Source organism: Strongylocentrotus purpuratus, unplaced genomic scaffold (genome assembly GCF_000002235.5).
Source record: "Strongylocentrotus purpuratus isolate Spur 01 unplaced genomic scaffold, Spur_5.0 spur5_scaffold_8, whole genome shotgun sequence".
Lineage (NCBI taxonomy): Eukaryota > Metazoa > Echinodermata > Echinoidea > Camarodonta > Strongylocentrotidae > Strongylocentrotus > Strongylocentrotus purpuratus.
In genome coordinates, this window is record NW_022145614.1 from 27,957,524 (window position 1) to 27,981,630 (window position 24,107).

General features: G+C 38.6%; 2 protein-coding genes across 2 annotated transcripts; both read right to left on the reverse strand.

Moving 5' to 3' along the window:
- Positions 1-870: 870 nt before the first annotated feature.
- LOC578235 (glycogen-binding subunit 76A) lies at positions 871-2,806 on the reverse strand. The gene is made up of 2 exons (XM_003729150.3): positions 2,714-2,806; positions 871-2,579 (listed from the first exon to the last, which is right to left on the reverse strand). The coding sequence occupies exon 2, from the start codon at positions 2,420-2,422 to the stop codon at positions 1,115-1,117; it is 1,308 nt and encodes a 435-aa protein (XP_003729198.1). The 5' UTR covers positions 2,423-2,579; positions 2,714-2,806; the 3' UTR covers positions 871-1,114.
- A 6,105-nt stretch (positions 2,807-8,911) lies between these two features.
- LOC757131 (neurotrypsin) lies at positions 8,912-16,316 on the reverse strand. The gene is made up of 5 exons (XM_030975097.1): positions 16,058-16,316; positions 14,168-14,530; positions 12,945-13,277; positions 11,857-12,231; positions 8,912-10,804 (listed from the first exon to the last, which is right to left on the reverse strand). Exons 2-5 carry the CDS (start codon positions 14,505-14,507, stop codon positions 10,515-10,517), a joined length of 1,338 nt encoding a protein of 445 aa, XP_030830957.1. The 5' UTR covers positions 14,508-14,530; positions 16,058-16,316; the 3' UTR covers positions 8,912-10,514.
- Positions 16,317-24,107: the final 7,791 nt, after the last annotated feature.

Consider the following 24,107-nt stretch of genomic DNA (forward strand, 5'->3'; position numbering starts at 1 on the left):
CAAGAAGGGGCTTTGACATAAATGCGCTCAAGTTGAATAACAAATTCATTCAGACTGGTAGCCCCAATGATCATATAAAATGGCAAGGGTAAGCAATATGGCTATTACAAATCAAAAATGTTCACTAGTATGCAACCATGTTTCCCCCCAAAGGCAATAAACTATATTGTTTTGGGGTTTTCTGTGATTCTATACTGAATTATGAAATATTCCTCTTTAAACGATGAAAATATGGTTGTTACTTATTAACTACATCTGGATATACTGTAGTGACTAGTGAGAATAAAAGCCCTTTTTTCCTGAAAAGATTGCTTTTGTTTATGTACAACAGTACAATATAATCTTTGTTTTTTTAATGATGTTATAGTGAATATGTCGCCATTCATACAATAAAATGTCAACATTAAAGGTACTATGTCCCTTTTGCAGCCAACCTCAAATTCTGTAGAACTTTGCAGGAATTATGAATATGTCATGTTTGTCCTATCTGTGAAATTTAAACGTTAGCAGTGTCCTAATATTCAAATTATGCAAGGAAACCCGTTTACTTGCAAGACTGCACTGTCAGACACAATTGAGTGACTGACTGGCTTTTTTCTTCTTTGGTAATAACATAAATAAAATGAGCTGTAAAGGGTACATGAGCATTTGTCTACATCAATAACCCACTTCTTGCGATGGTCAAAATTAAACTGATTGATCCTTTGCGCAGCATAAAACGTATGACCATTAGGTACAATGGTCTGAAAATCAAGACTATTACTTATGGGCTCTATAGCTCCTAAGTCGATTTGACAACTAATAGTCGTAATTTTCCCACTCGAAGACATTTTCAAGCCCCACCTTCTTTAGGGAAGTTCTAAATTAGTATTATCTTTCAAATGCCGTTGGAATTTAACCTTTCCATTTTTTGGCCTGCAAATGGGACATAGTACTTTTAATGCATGAAATTGTGATAAACTTTCTCAAAGATTGCACTGTTACATTTCAATTTCAAGTGGTCATGACGTGATCTATTTCAGTGCAATAATATAATATATAATCCTCTTATAATATTAACAACTTTCATATCTATTAATAATCTATCAAAATATTTACTTACGACACATACCCTTCACCTGCTTTTTGCTTTTGTTTTGACCTTTTCTTCGATGAGAAGCATGTAGTCCAGTCCATTGTTGTTATCCCAGTATTCTCGGCCGGCAACCTTGTAGAACACTGCAAAGAATACTTTGTCACCGACTCCAACATATCTCCGTGGTATGGTGAAACCAAAGCTAAACCGATCAGTTGGTCCATCACAGGAACCTGCAACATATCTTGCCATGATGTTCGCATGTGTTGTCCAGTTGTCCCAGGAGTAACGGACACGGACTTCCTTACAGAAGTCCAGGTTGCGTACCTTGATGGTTCCAATGACTGTCATTTCAGATATCATCGCATTCTCTAGGCAGATGTTCTGCTGGCAGAGTCTCTGAAGGAAGTCTGGATGACCTCCAGGCTGCTCGAAGCACATGTGGACGGACTTGGAGATGGTTTGGCATGGTGATTCGAAGGCTAAAACTGTCATTGGAGGTGACGGACACGGGTCCATTTCAAGGATATGGCGAACGGTCTCAAGATCTAGTCCAAGAGCATCAGCGAACCTGACAGACTTTCTTGACGGATTTCCTGGTGGGGTCCTAGGCCTCTTTCGCATACTCGATTTCCTAGGTCTTGAACTGGATGCATCACTGTCCGTTTCACTGATCGTCGACTCTGAGTCAACACTTGATAACCTTTCTTCACTTTCATCACTTGCACTGTAAGCTGCTGGGTTTACAAACACGTCAAACACATCGTTACAAGAACTGCCCACGCTTTCACATTTGGGGGGCGATGTCAAACTTCTGGGGTTTGGCAAAAGAGAAACACAATTGTTATTATTATTACCGAGGTATGGATTTTTGTTTGCAACTCCCATGTAATCCGTCAGAGCGAACAGTTCATCCCAATCCAAACCTGGGTGTGCTTGAGGACACATCATGTGCCCATTGTCCGAGGATGAACATGCCCCAGCCTCGTCTGGCTCAGATACAATAGGACTTATAGGTGTAAAATACTTCATGGAGGAACCATTGGTTGGGGTTCCAGAGTTTATCCAATCCTCAATACCTTCATTTGAGCCGATATCCGCATCAAGAGGCGAAGATGATGGAGGCGAACAGCTAGGGGTAGATACATGCTCGTAATCGTATAAATCTCCATCAAGCTTCTGCAAGGGTAAGCAATCCGGTTTCATATAGTGCTGGTCTGCAATGCCATTTCCTTTAATATCAACAGCATTTGAGCTGTCGAAACCATTCTTTTTATCCAAGCCGTCATTGTCGAATTCATTCCCTGCTTTAGCCATCGCTTCAGATGGTATCAAAACGCCCGGCATTACGAAACAATTAAGTCCTCTCTACATCAAAGTGGCAGAAAAACAAGCGTCTTGAATGGCGCTAGCGTGGCGGCCTCGAACAGCTGATCGCTTTATTGTTACAGCTCACAGCAGAACGTACACGGTGAACGTACAGTGGACCACTGCAGTAGGCGATCTGTGCATAGTAAAGAAGGAAAAAAAACAGATAAGATTTCCTGAAAAACGCTCGTCGTGATTATGCTCACACATTCCATGGTAGAATAATTTCAGGTGATTACAGTTACAAATGATTTCAAAACATTCACTTACCTCCAATTTCCATGTTTCCCTCGCCAAAGCTTCGCTTCAAATGCTTTCACAAAGACGGTCTGCCAACAACACGTCTAGCCAAATCCAGACACCGGGCCAGAATAATTTTCTAGGTACTTCTCGAATGCGGATCGGAGCGCGCGTGTGTTTGCGTGTGCGTTAATTTATGTTTGGGTATCGAGTGCAAAGCATGGGCAAGTCACGTTGATCACCATGCTGGTAGCTCGTGAAACGAAAACAAGCAAGGTCAGGGACGGGGACCAAGGTCGTTCAGAATGAAATAAAACATTTATTACTTGACAGAAATAAACAGATGTCGGAAATTTTCATTTATAAATATGTAAATCTTTCCAACACTTGCCCATAATTGTTACTAATGTGATGACAATAATATTGTTTTTCATGGTGAAGTTTTTTTTAAGTTACTTTAGTTCATTTTTCTTTTAAGCTATGTTGAAGTTGCTATATAGTGATTGCCGCATATGTAGGCTTACATAATTCTACGACGTTGCAAAAGACAAATTTGCCTAGCTTAATCGGAAATACGTGCTGATTAATTGACGACGTTATCGGCTGCTAATATCCATATACATTGGGTCCCTTTAACTTCTTAAAGACAAAATGATAGGTAGGCCTACAAGAGTAACAGGCAGTCACTTGAGGTCAATCAACAAGACCAAGAATAGAAGGTCATATTGTATTCCGTTCTTTGAGCATCCAAACAAAGGGCGAGACGGGGTATTGCCTTGCCATTAGTTGTGTAGCGGCCGATCGTGATTATCTCATGATTTTCGAATACATTGTAGTTACTGTAAGAGTTAAAATTAGACTCATTCCCTACTTTTATTTGTCACAATTACTATTTGTTTCTCTAGTCTCTTCTACACCATACATATTCATTTCAAATCATTTGCATATTCATTTCATCCATTCATCTCCACCATTCTTCTCCACATACCAACGCTTCAAGTAAGAACAGGTGGTATGTTCTCTTCTCATTTGCATATTTCCACTTCTTACTTATCATTGGTTCTCTTCTCCTTTTCCTTATGAATATTCAGTTTTATTCTTAAATCCCATTTTGCTATTGGTTGATGATATGTATTTGATTTGAATATACTTTGCATGAAGCACATGAACAGCATGCTAGATACTTTGTAATAAAACACAGGCAGACTGGCACTGGACTTACTCTGAGTGAGGTGTGTTGATTTAGGTCTCGGTTAATATATTTTTGGAGACTTTAGGAGAGAGGATCTGAGTGAGTTTTAGCAGTGGTTTGCATGATTGGTGTAATTCGGTGATTGATTGGCAAGAGGTTATTTTATTAGTTTACATTACCTTTCCAGCATGTTATTAAAATTCTTGATCAACATGATATGCATATAGGCCTACACATGTTGTATTAAAGCCCCAAAAAATAATTAGCATAGCCTACGGTAGGTATATACAGGCGCGGATCCAGGATTTCTTAGGGGAGGGGGCCCAAATTTTTTTTTTATTTTGCTCCCGAAAATTTGAAAAACGCGCCGGCCAAAAATTCGCTCAGTGGGGGGGGGGGGGGGGGGGGGGGGGGGGGGGGGGGGGGGGGGGGTAGTGAGCACATTTTTTTTTTTTGATCCTCAAAAATTTTTCAATTTGCACCCCCCTTGGGCGCGAGGGGGGGGGCCCGGGCCCCCCGGGCCCCCCCCCCCCTGGATCCGCCACTGGGTATATATATCGTAGACTATCTGCAAGCTTACCAGGGGCCAGTTTCTCGAAATCCAACACCGGTGTATGTTCGTGGACATCCAAAGCCATTTTCGTAATTTAACAAAATTTATGCATATGCCTTTGCGAATTATTTTCTTCACCTGTGCAAATTGCGTAGTGAGGTAGGGATAGGCCTACCGTAGCAACAACTGTTTGAATTCTGATACTTTTTCGTATTGAGGCACTTCACAAAGGCATATGTATGCATACAATATGTGCTTACATTACGAACATGGCCATTAAAATTTATACACGCTTCTACAGAAACTTCCCCGGGAGGGCAATCACGTCTCAACAATTTTCTTTTGTTTGTGTTTTGCCAGCAATTCAAGAATGTTCCATTCAAATTTCAAATCATTTCAATAATTCCACAACCATTCATTATCGAAATTGAGTATTGTACCACCCACCAAGGGTGCATGCACCGAGTTGAAGAGTGACCATAACAACACAGGACGCGTATTTCCGAAGAAAACACGGATCACGTGATGTGATCACATTTTGTGAAGTTTTGCACGTAGGCCAGAAAAGTCATCTGAGGACACGTTGTCGATGATCGAAGATAGTCTGTGTTTCCAGACAGCTTTGACGTACCCAAATATTGGACGTGATTTTGATATCGTTACTCTCGACCAAAACTCTTCATAATTTCATATGATACAATTTAATATTATTTACAGATATTAGCAGACAGTGCGATGTATCTAAACATTCCTTTTATTAACGAACAACGTGATATTTGTATTACAATGCTATATAACGTCTGGGTCATGAGAATATTAACTTATCATAAAATACAGCGGGGGCAAGGACGTTTTAGTCTACTTTTTTAGACACACTTACTTGTTGAAGAGGGAAAGATGGGGGAATACTTCCTGTACCTTCAACGTTGTTATCTTAGTGTGTTCAAATAGAGCTCAAAAGCATTAAAATGCTCAGATGTAACAGAAATTACAGAATATGTCAGTATAATTTCCTCTTTTTGTGTGTGGGGGTGGGGGGTGTTTTGTCTATAAACAAATATCTTTGTGATGCTATTGCATGACAGTAAATGTTTAAATATTCATCTTCGCAGAGGGTATGTCTTTATCTTTATCCAGTGATATAATGAGGTTTTTAGCCAATGGTGAGGGGATCAATCAGTTCTATGTTGTTTTATGTTTTTAATTAAGTTCTATCAAAAAGAGTGCAGAGAACACTCTGGGAATAAATCACATTCGATATCATACAGGTAGTCCAGGTTATAGAACTACTTCTGGCTTTTTAATCAACACAAAAGTACTTGTTATGCCAATAACCGCACAATCTGTGTTTGTGTATCTCGGAAGCAATAGCAGATCACGTGGTCGGATGACGTCATTATGTTGTCTGCACGTCGACCAAATGTTAATGCAGTAGTATACGTTGAAAACTCAGTCACACTGCCAAGCCGACTTCACATCGACTCCTAACCGACCGATTCGTTACCATCAAAGGGCAATGTAAATTGTGTTCGATCTGTTGTCGGTCCTTTGGTGTGACTGGGTTATAAGTGAGTGCACGAAATATAGGTCAAATATTCTGGATGAAGCCTTGGATTTTTGATCAGCAAACTTGCATACATCTAGCGCTTATTTTGTCTGATACACCAGTTTACAGTTGTGTGCGCCATTTTAAACAAGGCCAATGACCTAGAGGTCATGTAATTATGCGTAAATTAAGATTGCGCCCATGCAAATTATGATGATATCACTGCCTGCGCGCTGCGTTGTGCGCGCATATCATCATTTGCATGGGCGCAATCTTAATTTACGCATAAATACCAGAGGTCAGAGGTTATTGGCCCCGGAACAGGGCCAATTTGGCCCTGTTCCGGGGCCAATGACCCGAGGTCAACTGTCTGCGCATGCGCACTGATACAACTGTAAACTGGTGTATTGGGTTCGGTTGAAGTGTCATGTCATGTCATAGCTTTATTTATTAATTTCTGAATACATAATAACATCGGTGTACATTAAAACACATTATGAATGAATTAAACGTTTATTTTAAAAAGAAATTACGATTAAGTACTGTAAAAACAAAAAATGATATCAATGAGGGGGTTCCTATTGATGTAGAAGTAAAGAAAAGAGAAGAGAAGAATAATACATGTAGGCCTATAGGTTGAGACTATAGAGAGTGATTGGAAGAGTGGAAGAGAGAGAGAGAGAGAGAGAGAAAGGGGGTGAAGTGAGATCGAGCTTTAGATGATTACACATATCGTTGCTATGCAAACATAAACATTAGTGCTCAAAGACAAAGTTGAGTTCTGGTCATGTGATTGCATTGTAAGAGAAACGGTGTTGAATCGATCAGAAAAGGTTGACCATGTAACAAATTAAGTATTGGTGTGTACTGCAAGTTTCTGGAGTCATCATAATGATAAAAAAAATTAGCCCAATCTTGGTAAAGTAACAAGCACTGTACACTGAAAAATATATAAAGCATAGGTCAATTGAACACATTTTAAGTTACACATTGCTCATTAATCAGTGAGTGGGTCATATCAATAAATTAAGCTTGACCTTTATAAACTCAACACAAAATTTTTTAGAACAATAAATCATACTTTTAAATTTTAACTATATTATGATCATATGGTCTCATTGACAACTTTATATTCAATTTAAATATTCATGTATGAATAATATTAATCATTTTAAATGTTAAAGTATACTTTGTACCAAAATACATCAACGGTATCGCCCCCCCCCCCCCCTCTCCCCTTTACCTTCAGGAAACCTTTCATCTTATTACTTTACTATTGAACATGTGGATGGAATCGGGGACAAACGAGTTTCTAAAGCGGGCCCGCTTGGTACGCTCACCGCCAATATTTTTCACCTCTCCCCAGAACTCAACCTTCTCTTTAAAGATAAACTTTAGTACTGGTAATGCGATTGCATTGTGAAAGAAAAGGTGTGGAAAGGATCAGAAACATGTAGATCATGTAGCATATAAGTATTGGTGTGCACTGCAAGGTTCTGGAGTCATCAAAATCATAATAAATTTGACCGAGTCTTGGTAAAGTAACAAGCACTGTACAGAGAAAGCTATATATGGGACAACACACATGGTGTCGGGGCTAGTACTATCTTGATTTCCTTGTCTTTCTATGCTCATTACTCAGCCAGTATACATTCTCTTCCAACATTGTTTGGCACATGTCATTTATTTGTAATCTTGAACAGTGTAACTTTCGTTTGATTCTGTAAGAATTAATTTTCTTTTTTTTACCAGAACTCAAGTTTATCTTTAAGCAGTATATTGGGCAAGCATTATTCTTTTCACTGCTGCTTTAATGCAAACTAGGAGTGAATATTCAGCTGATCCAAACGCAGGGATTTCAAATCCTCTGGACGGCCATGCATTATGGCTCAAGGCATGGGCACACATAGGATTTTTTTATGTTGGGAACCGGGGTAAAATGCAATAAATTATTGAAAATTTATTGCATTTTCTGTTTTTTTTAAATTTATGGAAACTTCCCCCTACCCTAGCCCCCACTGCATACAGTCATCGTTCAGTGACAAACAATGGCCTCGTGACTTTGAGGCCCCAGGATCAAAGCCGTGTCGATGTGCTTTATTAGTGCCCTTTTGTGGGGCATTAATCCTCATTACTGTCATTATGACTTAAGGTCGTAGGTCCCCCAGTTGCTAAGCAGTATAGCATACACATGCTTTAGTAGTCACGCAAAACACACATTGTCAAATTATTATTCAATAAAATCTGAGAATGTATACTATTATCTAGATCTATTATTTTTAAATCATTTTTAAAATAATTTTATACATTGGGGTAAAACAAAAATATTCCAACTTTATGAGCGACAGTGTATTAATTTTGATGAAACAATTTCTAAAATCAAAAGTTATGCTAGAGGTACACGTAAGAGCATCGTGTTTGTATGGAGGTATATTCTTTCAACCGTTCTGGAATTCGATTAAACGTCCCACGCACAAACCGAGCACGCTTCCGCCAATCCTTCGTACCAAACTCTATCCACATGTTCAACCAATTCGTTAAGAGATAATAATAATAATAATAATAATAATAATAATAATAATAATAATAGCAATAATGATCATAATTAATTGAATTTATAAACTGTTATCATAAAGCTATTTCAAAGATATTTTTAATCATCTAATCAAGTTTAACAATTTTGGATGGCTTAAACAATTTTGTATTATTCATGTGAAATGACGAGATCTTTTCTGTTCTGAAATTGTTTGATTAATTTGTTCATATTATTGTACTCTGTTTCTCGTATTATTGTAATGCTGGTGGAAAGCATATTTCCACATTGTGGATGAATAAACTCAAATCATCATTATTATGTGTGCCCGTTTGTGGGCGCGCGTCGTTTGTATGTATGCGTGTACAGACCGACTGTGTGAGCGCGCGCGCGTGTGGGTGTGTGTGTGTGTGTGTGTGTTTAGATTATGGGAATTTTTGTATTGAGTGAGATATCGTTATGGATGCCTCATGTACAGGCCTTCTCAACATAATGCATGACTTTGTGCTCAGAAACTTTCTCAAGTAACCGCTTAAATGGAATACAAAACGACCTTTATTATAGAGTTCAATGAAAGCATAAAAATCAGAACAAAGCTTCATTTATTTTGTATCAAACATTCATCTTCTCAAGAGGTGATCATAAGGATTTATTTGAGTAGTATGTACATACAACAATATGCGTGATATATCTAGAAGTTTATAATATTTTAAGCACTGCGAATCAAAATGTTTAACCCAAAATCGGGCCAATCGGAATCAATTAATGAGTGGGTTTTGACATGCAAATTCCGTATAAAAATGTGCGCTGATATCAGAACATATAATTTCATTGAAATGATGTACCACTTGGTCATTTGGGCCATTTCGACCCAAATTGACCATTTACGCGATTTCTGTAACAAACTATGAATTTAAGTGAGCAGGGAGGACTAGGCCGAACTGGTCTGGCTGCAAGCTATTGCACGTTCCGTAACATCAATGTTTTCCCATTATTGCCGCCTAAAACTTAACGATTTTAAAGATCAAATGTATGAAGAACAAAATCATATCTCAAGGATATTATTCAAGTTTGAAACTGCCCCCTTTTTCTTCTCTCTTACCACACCTCGACAATAGTCAAAACATGTATTGTAGGCACACACAATGTCGGCTGCTATGCACCGCGAGTCTCTTGTTTGACCAACCCTCCGATTACGTAATGCGATTTAAAGGTCTCTGAATACATTACGAAACTGGCCTATTGTACCGCCAATACGATGTTCGACAGTAGATGGCGACCTTCCTCTCACAATGTTTTAAAGATTGAAAGCATCATTGAATGCTTGAGCGCCTTATCATTGCAGCTCAGCTACAGCTAGGTTGATAATTTTTATTTATTTATTTATTTATTAAAAACATCTTTTAACAGGATAACATTAATCAGCTCGCAGGCTGTTTTACATAATGGTCCTGCAGTAATGTAATGTGATACTTCAAATTATAATTTGTATCTATAACCTATATAAATGGACATTTCTATTGTTATTATTATTAGAGTATGTGCCTCAATTTATTGAAAAGCTATTTCTTGCAACGAGGTTGACAAGAAAATGGCTGTATTGTTTATTTGTTTTCCGCCTCATGTTATAGTACACTCTGACATAAGCAATAATTCTTAGACCATAGAATATCTACATACACAACTTTAATGATTAAGATGAGACAAACATGTAAAATATAAAACAAATTTAATATGGAAGGCTTAAGAAATATTTGAAAATACGAATGTGGTTACTACATCCACCCTATAACTAATGGAGCTATGAGGGGGCATGGATTAACGTGCCATTCCCTCTGACCACACCCCCCCCCCCTCCCATCAAAGATGAAGAGAAAGGAGGGGAGATAGGTAAAATTTGACCTCGGTCGAATGATTTAAAAATGAATTACAGTCATTCGCAATCTTCCATGATTTTGTAATGTTCTCCACATTCCTATTTATCTCATTTCCCACCTAAAGAAAAAATCACTCCTTTTGTTTTAATTCATCTAAGGTTGTGATACAACTCTGATCCTTTTCTGCAGGGAAACTGGATGCAACCGCGTTGGTGTATGATGGTGGGAGCTCCATTGGCGGCTGCCCTGGAGAGAAGGTGGCAGCGGTGGGATACCCTTGGCCTTGGGATGAAGTGACGTTTGAAGATCCTTGCTTGGCGAAATACAGAACAGCACCAAAGACGACGATCATTCCGCAGAAACCAAGACAGGAAATCACGATGATCGCAATCAACCAGCCAGCTAAGGCTGTAGTATGTTCTGTATGATAATAAAAAATGTCAAAGAAAAGGTTGAGAGTGTTGTAAGACTGAAAAGTCTTTGAGCTCTCCAATTCTTCTCAAAATATTTTATGTCAATTTGGAAGAATAGTGTACCCTGATTAGGATTGCTCTTTCAAGGCTCCTATATTACAAATCTGACCAAAAACAAATGTGTGAACTTTATGACAGTTTCAGCAAACTTGGGTAAATTGTTTATGAGTCATTTGGAATATCCCAAAAGTTCACACTATTCGTTTGCACTTTCTTTTCAACCATTTTCACAGTCTTGCTTTCAGACAGTTTCCTTCACAATGTAATCGCATGACCAGTGCTCAGCTTTATCACAAAGGAAATAAAAAATGAAAGGAAATTATTACACTACGGGGGGTTTTACGATCTAGAACGAAATTTTCAGAAGATTGATATAACCTATTGCTTGTTGGTTTGTGTTGTTTCGGTTTGTTAGTTGCCGTTTGACGACTTAACCGCGTGACCAAACGTTATACTCGTTAATCTGTCGTTTCCTAGGGAGTGGTATTGGCCTACTTGAAGGGGTTGTTCGACACTTGCTCCTGCGACAGTTGCTCTGCGTTGATTTCCTATACTAACCAGAGGCGGCCCTCCCGGGGGAGGAGGCAGGCGGGGGAGCACAATGCTCCTCCCTTTTACATAGGAAAAGTGCCCCTTTAACTTTGTAAGAAGTGCCCCTTCCGCTTTTCATCTCTGATAAGTGCCCCTTTTATTTTTACACGTGCCCCTTTTCCTTTCTAATAAATGCTTTTTTCCTTCTTATAAGTGTCCATTCCCCTTTTCATAATTACCCCTTTTCATTTTTGGATAAGTGCCCCGTTTACTTTAACATGTGCACCACTTTTTTCATAAGACCCACGTCCCATTCTCATAAAGCCCCCTTTCACCTCCGATAAATGAAGAAGCTTGCAGCAATGTAGATCAATCCCAACAGAACACACACTCTCTCTCTCTCTCTCGCTCTCTCTCTCTATCTCTCTCTCTCTCTCTGTCATAAACAAACACTGAGTTCGTCGTTACCGGCTATGGGCGCGGGAAATGTTGTCGGGCCGTACTGGAAGTCGGAACACTCAACACCAACAACATCAGCATGACTACAGTTGTTCTTGCCCCAGTGAAGTTGTGGACAGAACGGTAAATATATTTCAGTTCCAGTGCATGCCACGTTTGTCAGATGGATCGGTCCACTGCCTGGTCCAAAGTAAGGGATCCGGAAGGGTAATGCAACATAGGGGAAGCCCAGCTGGTTGCAAACAACTCGGGCTTCGTCGTACCCCCATCCGTCTTTGCAAATCGACCCCCACACGCCGTTATGGGATTCGTTGTAGTGAAAGATCTCCACCCTACCGTAGTTATCATCCTTTCCGTCCATCAAACGCAGCTCACCTTCATCTTCTAAACATTTGGGAATAAAAATAAAATAAAAAACAAAACATACTTATGGTAATCATGTTGTATATACCGAAAGCACGATCGCAAAGCCTTATAAATATCCACTTACGCTAACAATATCATGATTGTGCATCACATCCTGAAATGCGCAAACTTGACAATGACATATCACGTAATCTAAACATATGTTTCTTACAGGAAAATACATCACGCTTTTGACATTGCAATTCAGGTGACTTCTGGAAGGTCTTTGCGACCGCGTTCGAAACTCGAGAAGGTGCGTTCATATGGTATTTTTTTAAAACCTTCAGATGATCTCACTACGCTGAAGGAAAATCATATCATAAATTATAGTTACGCCCATTTTCGATGTTTGGATTTTCGGACGAATCCGAAACCGTGCACTATTGGCCATCGGCCCCTACTCCAAGGCTTGGGTCTGTGGCTATAGATTGCGCCTGGATCGGTCCTGTGTATTTATATATGCCTGACTATAAATCCTTTGAATGGTACGAATTTAAATAACGGGCACGAGGCCTTAGTGTTAACATTTTTGAAAATGAAGAGCTTAATTCCAAAAGGAGCTAAATCCCCTCTTGATGAAAATTGAGTTAGTGATATCAGAACATTGTTCACTTAAGTACATATATGCCTGTACAAAAGCTGGTAAATCCTTTTGGAAATAAACTCGAAATACAAAAACAAATAGAAAATACCTGACAAATTAGTACAAACAACTGATGCATCCTCTCGGTGAGAGCATTGGTTGTCTCCCCAGTCACTGCTGGCACACGCAGATAATTCCTCTTCCTCCCCCGTGCAATTGACGCTACTCATCCAGATCGGCTGAAAGTTGTGACCAGGGCCATAGAAGGCTGCTGATTTGGCCTTGCTGGCTCGCATGTAGCCTAACCATCTGCAGACCACAGTTGCGTCCGCGACGTCCCAAAAGTCGTCACAGATTGTTCCCCACTCGCCGTCATGGTAGATTTCAACTCGTCCCTCGTCATTTGACATTCCATCTCTGAGACGAACGAAGCCCTCTTCAGCTGTTCCACATTTGAGAAATTGTGAAATATATCGAAAATTCAACAAAGTAGGTGAAGTACAGCTCATAACTACCAATCCGTATTGTCCATTCTTCAACCCTAACCCCCCATACACACACACACACACGCACACACACAGGCACACACACACACACGCACACACACACACGCACCCACACGCACACACACACACACACAACACAATAAAGTACGTTTAGATGCTATGCTGTCCATGAAGTTGGAATAAATATTTCTTACTTCTTTTCATGAAATGATTGTCATGATTGTGATATGATTTATTCTTGAAATAAATAAAGTGTTATTGACCAATCTAAGGAGTCATAGAAGTTGATCTATAAAACAATGAGAACCTATTGCTTGTTGGTTTGTGTTGATTCGGTTTGCTAGTTGCCAATTGACGACTTAACCGCGTTACCAAACGTTATACTCGTTATTCTGTCGTTTCCTAGGGAGTGGTATTGGCCTACTTGATGGGGTTGTTCGACACTTGCTCCTGCGACAGTTGCTATGCGTTGATTTCCTATACTAACCAGAGGCGGCCCTTTCGGGGGAGGGGCAGGCGGGAGAGCACAGTGCCCCTTCCTATTACATAAGAAAAGTGCCCCAGTACACGTACCCCTTTTTCTTTCTGATAAATGCTCTTTTCCCTTCTTATAAGCGTCTCTTCCCCTTTTCATGGTAACCCCTTTTCGTCCTTGATAAGAGCCCCGTTTATTTTAACATGTGCCTCTTTTTATTTGTAATAAGAGCCATTTCCCCATTCTCATAAAAGCCCCCTTTTCACCTCGCATTAATGTGAAACGATCCCAATAGAACTGTCATTCTCACTCATAAACACACACACTCACACGCACTGAGTTCGTCCTTACCTTCGGGCGCGACGGGTGTTGGCTGGGGGTAGGAACACTCAACACCAACAACATCAGCATGACTGCAGTTGTTCTTGCCCCAGTGAAGTTGTGGACAGTCCGGTAAAAATGTTTCAATTCCAGTGCATGCCACGTTTGTCAGATGGATCGGTCCATTGCCTGGTCCAAAGTAAGGGATCCGGAAGGGTGATGCAACATAAGGGAAGCCCAGCTGGGTGCAAACAACTCTGGCTTCGTCGTACCCCCAGCCGTCTTTGCAAATCGACCCCCACACGCCGTTATGGGATTCGTTGTAGTGAAAGATCTCCACCCTGCCGTAGTTATCACTCTGTCCGTCCATCAAACGCAACTCACCTTCATATTCTATTTTTTTAGAATAACAATAAAATAAATCCTGTTGTACCAAAATCACGATCGCAAAGACTTTGAAATACCATACTTTAAATACCATACGCCGTTATAGGATTCGACATAGTGAAAGATCTCCACCCTGCCGCAGTTATCATCCTGTCCGTCCTTTAAAAGCAACTCACCTTCATCTTCTAAACATTTAGAATGAAAATTAAATTAAAAACAAAACATACTTATGGTAATCCTGTTGTACCGAAAGCACGATCGCAAAGGCTTTCAAATATCCACTTACAATATATGATTATGCATCACCTCCTAAAATACGCAAACTTGACAATGATATATTACGTAATCTAAACATATGTTTCTTACAGGCAAATGCATCACGGTTTTGACATTGCAATTCAGGTGACTTCTGGAAAGTCTTTGCGACCTGGGGGTGTTTCATAAAGAGTTCGTAAAGTTACGCATGACTTTACGAACGACTTGTATATGATGTGCCAGGTAGGATGCCCAAAGTTTTTTCTGATATTTCCAATAACCTCAAATAAATTATGGCAAAAAATTTACTTTGCATTAAAAATGGTTGTTATAATAAAAATGTTAATCTACATCTGCACAGTTCAACTTAATAAATAATAATCAATAATGATTGAGCGTCCCATTTGGCTTTTCATATACAAGTCGTTTGTAAAGTCATGCGTAACTTTACGAACAGCTTTATAAAACACCCCCCCCCCCCCCCGGGTTCGAAACTCGGGAAGGTGCGTTCATATGGTATTTAAACAAAACCTTTAGATGATCTCACTACGCTGAAGGAAAATCATATCATAAATTATAGTTACGCCCATTTTCGATGTTTGGATTTTCAGACGAATCCGAAACCGTGCACTATTGGCCATCGGCCCCTACACCAAGGGTTGGGTATGTGGCTAGATATAGATTGCGCCTGGATCGGTTCTGTGTATTTATATAGGCCTATGCCTAACTAAATCCTTTGAATGGTGCCAATTTAAATAACGCCTCTTAAGCACCGGGCCTTAAGGGGCTTTCACACCGGGCCTTGTGTAGAGTTGCGTAGTGTTGCGTACCGACTACGCCGAGCGTACGCAACCCTACGCCGGCCTACGTAACGCTGAGGGGTGCAATTGGGTACGCGAGATGGACGCTTTCGCGTACCTTCGGCGTAGACACTATACGCAGAAAGTACACAGGTCTACGCAACACTACGCTACTGTACGCCATGCCTACGCAATAGTATGCCCGGTGTGGAAGCCCCTTAAGCTTTCGTAACCCTATGCCAATTGCATACGCCGTAGGTACGCGGTGCCTACACACAGGGTACGTAACCATACGCCACCGTACGCCAGCCTACGCATAATCTACGCAGGGACTACACCGAAGCATCATTTTTTTCATGAATACGCAGCCTAACTTCGGCGTAGTCGGTACGCGACACTACGCAACTATACCCAGATCCGTTGTGAAAGGGGCTTTAGTGTTAACATTTTTGAAAAGACAAAAACAAATAGAAAGTACCTGAAAGATTAGTACATAAGACTGATGCATCCTCTTGGTGAGAGCATTGGGTGTCTCCCCAATCACTGCTGGCACACGCAGATAATTCATCTTCCTCCCCCGTGCAATTGACGTTACTCAACCAGATTGGCTCAGAGCTTTGACCAGGGCCAAAGAAGGCTGCTGATTTGGCCTTGCTGGCTCGCACGTAGCCTAACCATCTGCAGACCACAGTTGCGTCCGCGACGTCCCAAAAGTCGTCACAGATTGTTCCCCACTCGCCGTCGTGGTAGATTTCAACTCGTCCCTCGGCATTTGACATTCCATCTTGGAGACGAACGAAGCCCTCTCCAGCTGTTCCACATTTGAGAAATTTGGAAATATATCGAAAATTCAACATAGTAGGCGAAGTAAACCTCATATAAACCAATCCGCTTCAACCCCCTCCCCCCCCCCACACACACACTCATACACAACACACCAACGCATATTTAAACACACTGCTGTCCCTAAAGTTGGAATAAATATGTCTTACTTCTGTTCATGAAATTATCATCATGCTTGTGACATGATTTATTTTTGATATAAATAAAGTGTATAATTATCTTCTCTGAACTTTATTGATCAATCTAAGGAGTCATAGAAATTGATCTATAAAGCTCTGAGAAAATATAAACTTGAACTATCAAGAATAAATCATATTGTCACTAAGATTTCATGTAAATAGGTAAGAAAAATAATTTAATCCAAGTTTACGGACAACAGTGTCTTTCAAACATACTTAACACCAAGGCACCTGTGTTTGTTCGTCCTTCTAAAATCATGAATACGGTCAGAAAGGTGGAATTAGCCGTCGTTACCACTATGCTCCCCTCTCCCCCTCCCCTCACCCTCCATGTAAAGAAAGAGGAAAAGAGAGACAGGGAATAGAAACAAGGGAGGGGAGGAACATTAGAATAACACGATACGACCCCGGCCCACACGACCCCTTCTCCTTCCTCCCTGAGTCATTAACCCAGTTCGTTCGCAATTTTTCCATCTGATAAAGCAGGTTCCACTCATTAACTCCAGTATCCCCCCAATGGCTGTAAGCTTACCTTCGATACATCGCTAGGAGGAAGAAAAAAACTGTTCATCAAACGGAGTAAATTTGGTCCGAGGGATTTATTAATTGTTGTATTTCAAAATAAATTTTCTATGCATTTGAGAACCAAAATAGTGTCAGTTAGTGAACTACGACAAAGTACCTTTCAGCCAATCAAATGCCACGATTTCAGTAGCTTATAACAATTACTGTAACTAGTTAGTGATAAGAAGTTTCATGAAACGGGGCCCTGGGACTACAAACATGACAATACATGAAATAAACAAATAATTTCAACTGCATCTCGCATATAGAAAGAACTAAGAATATTGAGTTTCCTAATTTCAATTGACCATTTTCTAAAGACCTTCCTTTGATCATAGCGTTATCAATTTATACTAATTTCGAGCTAAAGGTAATGTTTACTATTGATACTAGTAAATAAATATTGACTGATTCGAGGGGCACGGTTGAAACTATAACGTGATTTCGAGGGGCATAGTGATATACCGCATCCCAATTTTCAATACTAAAAAACAGAATAGAATAGCAATATTTGCCTGTTAAAGTATTTGATGCGTTAACCTTATACTGGACATTGAATGTTATTTCTTCGTACCACAGAAAAGCTTTTTTAATGAAACGTCTTGAAAAGTTAGTGACATACACATAAATACCAATGAATGAAGTCCACTAACTTTCAAGATGTAAATCTGCGGCATTCAGCAAGGATCGTCAAACAATGGAATCATTCGAATTTTGTATAGCTAAAAAGCATGCTCTTGATAAAGGGCTCTTATTTATATTAATTGCACTTCCACATGACCGACAAGATCATGATTACATAATTTGTACTGATTTGGAACTTAAACAAAAAAAAAATCATCTAAAACATTGCCTCATTAGAACGTTTTTAAAGCCCCCTGTTCTACTTGTAGCTACTTGCTCCCTCTATATAGAAAACATCCCCATCGGTGCGTGTTGATACCCCATGATCCTCTTTTTCTCATGTTAGTTGAGAGCTGAGTTAATGAGATAGCCACCTGTCAGTGACCTCGCTGTGTGGTCCCTTATGGCAGAGTAGTATTGACGGTCTTTAAATCTTACGCTTGATGCATTGCTGCCTCGCATATCAATTTCACCATGATTCGGTTCAATTGTTGAGAAAAGTAAAAGATAAAATGCTTTAAAAGGTTCAATATACAAACGAAATTCTGACTTCTATTGCATTACTAAATTTCTCGAATATAATTCGTGGATTTCATTAATTTTTCTCCCCGATAATTATAGAAGTGGATAATATATGGATAAATTCCAGATACGCCACTATGTAATAAGCTGAATGAAACTATTCAAGTGAAGATTGAGTTTTGATACAGTCGGAAAAATCATGAACATTCTCACACTGTTTATTTTATTTTGGAAGAATATCATAGTAGAAATTTCCTTTGAAAGGGAAATGCTCTTTAACTGGCCTCACATCCGGGATATGACGAGAAAGAGCTAAGAATTTGGACCAAATTTCCAAGTAAAACGTTTATGTGTACCCATAATAAACCCATATGTACATGAAATTTTCAGTACGACCGAGACAATTTATTTACATTTTGATAATTCCAAAACGTGACATTATTCAATTCAATTCAATTCAAATGAACATTTATTTTCTTCCATTCAATTCGACAACATATTTAACATCTTGTCAAACAATACAATTTATACGCAGGAACAGTAATATAATTAAGGAACTTGTATTACAAGGAAGAAGGCGCGAAACCCGATAAGCAGGGCTTGTAATGGGTACGCCCGAATACACAAATACATAATATACATTATAAATAGAAGAAAGCAAGAAAGGGATAGGCAATCAATTTGTATGGACAACACCGTCTACGTTTCCCAACTGCTCATTGTTATCTTCAATAGAAGTCTAGAAATATGTGACAATATCTTTGATATATAAACAAAACAATCTAGAGGTAATGTTAATGAATCTTAGATATTCAAAGGAGTGAAATGACTTACCAGACTGAACATCTGCTACATAAAGGATGACTAAAATACAGCAAAGCAATAGTGAACTTGCGATTGACGCCATTGTGCCCTTCCGTGGCATTTATATCAACTGAAAGCACCCTGGTTGTCGAAGTGTTTAAGTATTCACCAACACAGCTTCCCTGATTCGACCAAGCCTATCAATGATTGACAACATTTTATATTATCGCTACCAAGATGTATTTGAGTCGTTATTTATGATATTTAAAAGGTGTATGTCATTCCTGATAAGTTTATGATCAAAGTACAACAAACTATTGCGATAAAGATTGAGTTAACATGAATGTGTAATGGCGATGTATATTGAATTGCTGATCTCTAAGATAATAGTCTTTTAATAATCGTTTTTGTTGAATGCTATATTTAGTCTTGACTCTTCGTTGTACGTCAACACATATTTATCATTGTGATAAGAAATATTTTCCTTGATATCTTTCTTGATATTTTCCTTCGCATTATTCCAATTTGTCATCATTTAGTGACGCGATGAACTTTGCAGGAAACTAATGAAGGAATTATTATTAATGTTATTCTTCAGCAAACATTCAAAGTATCAAGAGAAATTATAAAATGAAAGGAAGTATGTCTAATTAAAGTCATGTAATGTAAGGATAAAAATTGCCTTGAGACACTCGTTAAATCTATGTGGTCGAGGAGATGGTTATATAGTACATGTACTCGGTGAAACATGTATGGAAAGACCGCTGAAGTGAGACAAGAAAATTGGTCTTTATAGGAAGGTGGTCTTTAAGTACAACTGTACAAGTTTCTTTACTTCATGTGTCAACGAGAAATGATTGTCATTGTAGACAGGTGATCGTTCAATACAGGTGGTCGCTAAAGCAGGTTTTACTGCATGTGAATGAAATTTGCGCCATTGCTATCATGGCAGTGTTCAAGAAACAATATGTTTAGCTGATGTCTCCAATGAAAGTTATTTGTTTTAAAAAATGCATCACCCGAGCAAATACGGAGTAATGACTCCGTAAAGTTAATTTATCTTCAAAGCATTTTTGTATTTTATGCGCGTAGCCAGTTTGGTCCAGTTGGTACGCGGTACGCCCACCGACGTCCGAAATACGTGTCAGAACATAAGGATCCTGTAAAGATCCCGTAAAGATTTGTATTGATATCATAAAACTAATCTTCAAAAAGATTATAATTATAAGTAAATTAAATTAAAGTATATGAATTAAATAGACTATGTTTAAAATACATGTTTAAAAAAAAACGATCGGGAAAAGTGATCTCACTAACGTAATGCCGATTTATATCTTGTTCATATTTATATTATAAAAAATGATGTCGCTGTCAAGTTCTCACATTTCAAGAGGCGACGCTCAGGAATACTTAATAAGACATCCTTTAAACGGTCATGGGGGAGGGCGGTCTTTAGATCAGCGTTTTTCTTTTCTTTCCTTTTTTCTTAGTCACGGCACCCATATATAGGAGTTTAAAAGTTCCGCATCACCCAAATCCAAAATTCATCAAAGAGGATTTGTTTTCCATCCTTCGTAAACAAAGACGAACGGGCACATTTCGTGTGAGGGTCGTGAGGATGTTTTATCCATATCCCAAAAATTGCGAGTGAGCGAAGCAAGCGAGCACAAATATTTGTCTTCTATATTTCACTCCTATCAAATGTTTTTTCTACTTTTCTCCTTTACACTACAACAAGGACGCAGATCGGATCACAACATTTTTAGATAGTGTCATCTGCTTTTCGCAGATGACACCAACATATTTTATTCTCATAAATGCTTGAATACTCTAATTTATACTCTCAATAATGAATTAGTTAAAATCTCAACATGGTTTAAATGCAATAAATTGTCCCTTAATTTAGATAAAACATGTTTTATAAATTTTTGTGCTTCCCAAACACACTTTGATCATGTTATAAACATTGTTATTGATAATATTTCTATAGTTCAAAGGAAATCGACACAATTTTTAGGTATAACTTTGGATTCAAAGCTTACTTGGAATAATCATGTAAATAATATTTACAACATCAATTTCAAGGGCAGTTGGGGTAATTGGTAAAATGAGGGATCTTGTACCCGAGAAAATACTTTATACATTATATAATGCATTAGTGTTACCTTAATTTACATACTGTAATGTAGTTTGGGGGAACTGTAGTATAACTAAGATTAATATAATTTTTCTCTTGCAAAAAAGAGCACTTAGGATTTGTACTCATTCTAATTACTTAGCTCATACAAATCCGTTATTTTATAGATTAAACATTTTAAAAGTGAGTGATTTGCACTTATATCAAACAGCAATCTGTATGTTTAAATACACACAAAACTCACCTCCTCTTTTTCATGACGTATTTATTCCTAATTCCCATGTTCACTCATATCCGACGCGTAATTGTACTGATTTTCATTTACACAATCCTAAAACTTTGTTAGCGGATAAGTACATAAGATATCACGGTCCAGACATTTGGAATGCACTCCCTAGACATATTAAACAGTGTACATCTCTCTATTCATTTAAAGCTACACTAAAAAAAAAAAACATTACTTCACAATATAATGTATAACGATTTAAAAAAGCGTTTTTTCTAAAACTTTAGAAACTACATTAAAATTTGGTCTGACGTTACATAGTAATACCGATGATTCAACATTTTGGCGCTTGAGGACACTTGCACTTGCACACACACGCACCACTTGCACCCTTGTTTTCGTTTAGTTTCTCTCTTATCTCTGTCATTAACGTATAATTAGTAGCCATATATAAATATGAGATTCATATGCTAATTCTATAATTATTTATATTGAATACAACTGTCTATATTCACATTTAATTGTAATATATATCATTTGAGTATCATGGCCCCCTCTTCTTGTTAATTTGCCAATATTTTACATCTCATTTTTATTTTAGCTCGGTTGACCGTCTACTCAAGCTTTTGCTTATAACGGCGACCTTCTGCTTTCTTTCTTTATACACGCAATGGCCCAACGTATAAGTTTACTCTTACTAATGTATTATACATTTGTTTCTATATTTTGTATATTGTTTGCATACCTTATGTTTTATATAATTATCCATATTTGTTGTATAACTGATTTGTTTGATTGCAGAAAATAAAGTCTTTGAAATGAAAATAGTCATTTAATGCACCCCTAACAACAAAGATTTTAAATGTCATCCCGATTAGTCTTTGAAGTGCATTTTTTAGCAATCTCCCCTCGCTCTCACCTCTTTTTTCTTCTTCTTCTTCTTCTTCTTCTTCTTCTTCTTCTTCTTCTTCTTCTTCTTCCTTTTTTGCCATTCGATTAGGGTAGGGCACCTGCATCCCGAGCCCCCCATAGCTACGCCACTGTTGTTTGAAAGTGTTTGCGATCATGTTCGTGATGTATGTGTGTATATTGTACGTCTCAAATTAGAATGAATCAAAAGCAATGATTTTCAATTTTATTTATTTCTGCAATAATAAAAGCAATCACTTCCTCGATTAATAATGTAATGATATGGATATTCTCGTGTTTACGTTTTCCTCAAAGGTTCATTGACGTACATATACAAGGCAAATTCCTTGTATGCTATTTTTAACACCTGTTCCGAGACGTTGCGCTCTTAATTTTGGCTCTACTTTTTCGGCTTGGCCGATTGGATTAGGTGTCGCTGGGCGTGTCGCCACAGTTGACTTAAATTTAATCAGGCAAATTTGGGAAATAGATTTGTATTACAATTGGAAGGGTTTTTCCTTGTTGCCGGGTCTGTTCACACTATCGAAATAGTATGAGAGGGGAAGTGAGGATTACAGGTGTGTAATAGCCAGAAGCATGTGGGCTCGCTAGTGTGGACGGACATAGCAACATTTATCCCTTGTTATATTCCAGGGTTGTTGGGTCTCCGGGTGATTTGCATCTCTTGTTTGAGAGATTAGAATGTAAGACACACAGGTGGGTGCGTGAAAGAAGTATGTGAGGAATAGAGATGCGGATCATCCGGAGCGCCTTATATCCTGGGGGTAAATTCGCCAAGAAATATAGGACCTTTTAATACGGAAACTAATTATGGGTGGATTGATATTACGCAATGCGTCTGTGTGACACGCCTCAATTTTTGGGTGCGCGAGGCGTGTCAGTTCGGGGGTATAAAAACCGAGTTGCGTCTCTAGAGCGGGACCTCTTTTCCGTTACGATCGACATGAGTTGCTAATTTGTTTCGATTGGGTTGCCCAGCCCCAAAACATGAACTTCGTGATTTATTAATTCTTCGTTTATTTTAATAAATCTTCAACTCCAATCAAGAATTTGTTTCAGTGACTTTGATTTATCTTCGTTTTCTACACTTCAAGAACTAAAGCTATACTTTAACATTTTCTGAGTCGGTACTAGGCGGGGCGGTTTTGGCCACCGGGCCGTCTCGCCGTGGATCGCTTCAATAATGTAAAATATTTTTATTCATCTTTACTTCATTTGTATACCGAGCAGAGAGATGAAATTCAACACTGCTATTCGCATAAAGGTCGAACCACAATGGACATGATTTATGATTGCATTATTTATTACATTATGTCCAGCCCATTTCAATTTAGCTTCTCTTCAATCTTACTTTATTAACACACAGAATAGATACGTATGAATAACGACATCTGAACATTACTACTACTACATAATATCTTCCTCAAACCTAGCTGATATTGAACTGCATGAATAAAGCCGATATGCCGTATACAAGCGCTCATGACTGATACCATTAATTTCGTCATAACTAGGTACTTCTACATCTAGGTATAGAGAAAGAACTGTAGATAAAGTGAACTTGTCCAACGAATGAATCAACACACAGTTCTCCGAAACTGCTGATTGTCTATCACGAATCATCATTAATTTGCAGCTTCAAGATGGTTCCCCAGGTACGTACACCCACAACAAAAAGTGAGTCACTCTTACTCAAATT

What these genes read in the sequence shown, in the direction of transcription:
- LOC578235 (XM_003729150.3), bottom strand. Translation starts at nt 2,422, where the DNA reads ATGCCGGGCGTTTTGATACCATCTGAAGCGATGGCTAAAGCAGGGAAT.
- LOC757131 (XM_030975097.1), bottom strand. Translation starts at nt 14,507, where the DNA reads ATGGACGGACAGAGTGATAACTACGGCAGGGTGGAGATCTTTCACTAC. An exon ending in TGTTTGTACTAATTTGTCAG is followed by an intron (nt 12,232 to 12,944) that starts GTATTTTCTATT and finishes CCAAATGTTTAG; the next exon opens with AAGATGAAGGTGAGCTGCGT. An exon ending in ATTTCCCGCGCCCATAGCCG is followed by an intron (nt 10,805 to 11,856) that starts GTAACGACGAAC and finishes ATTATCATACAG; the next exon opens with AACATACTACAGCCTTAGCT.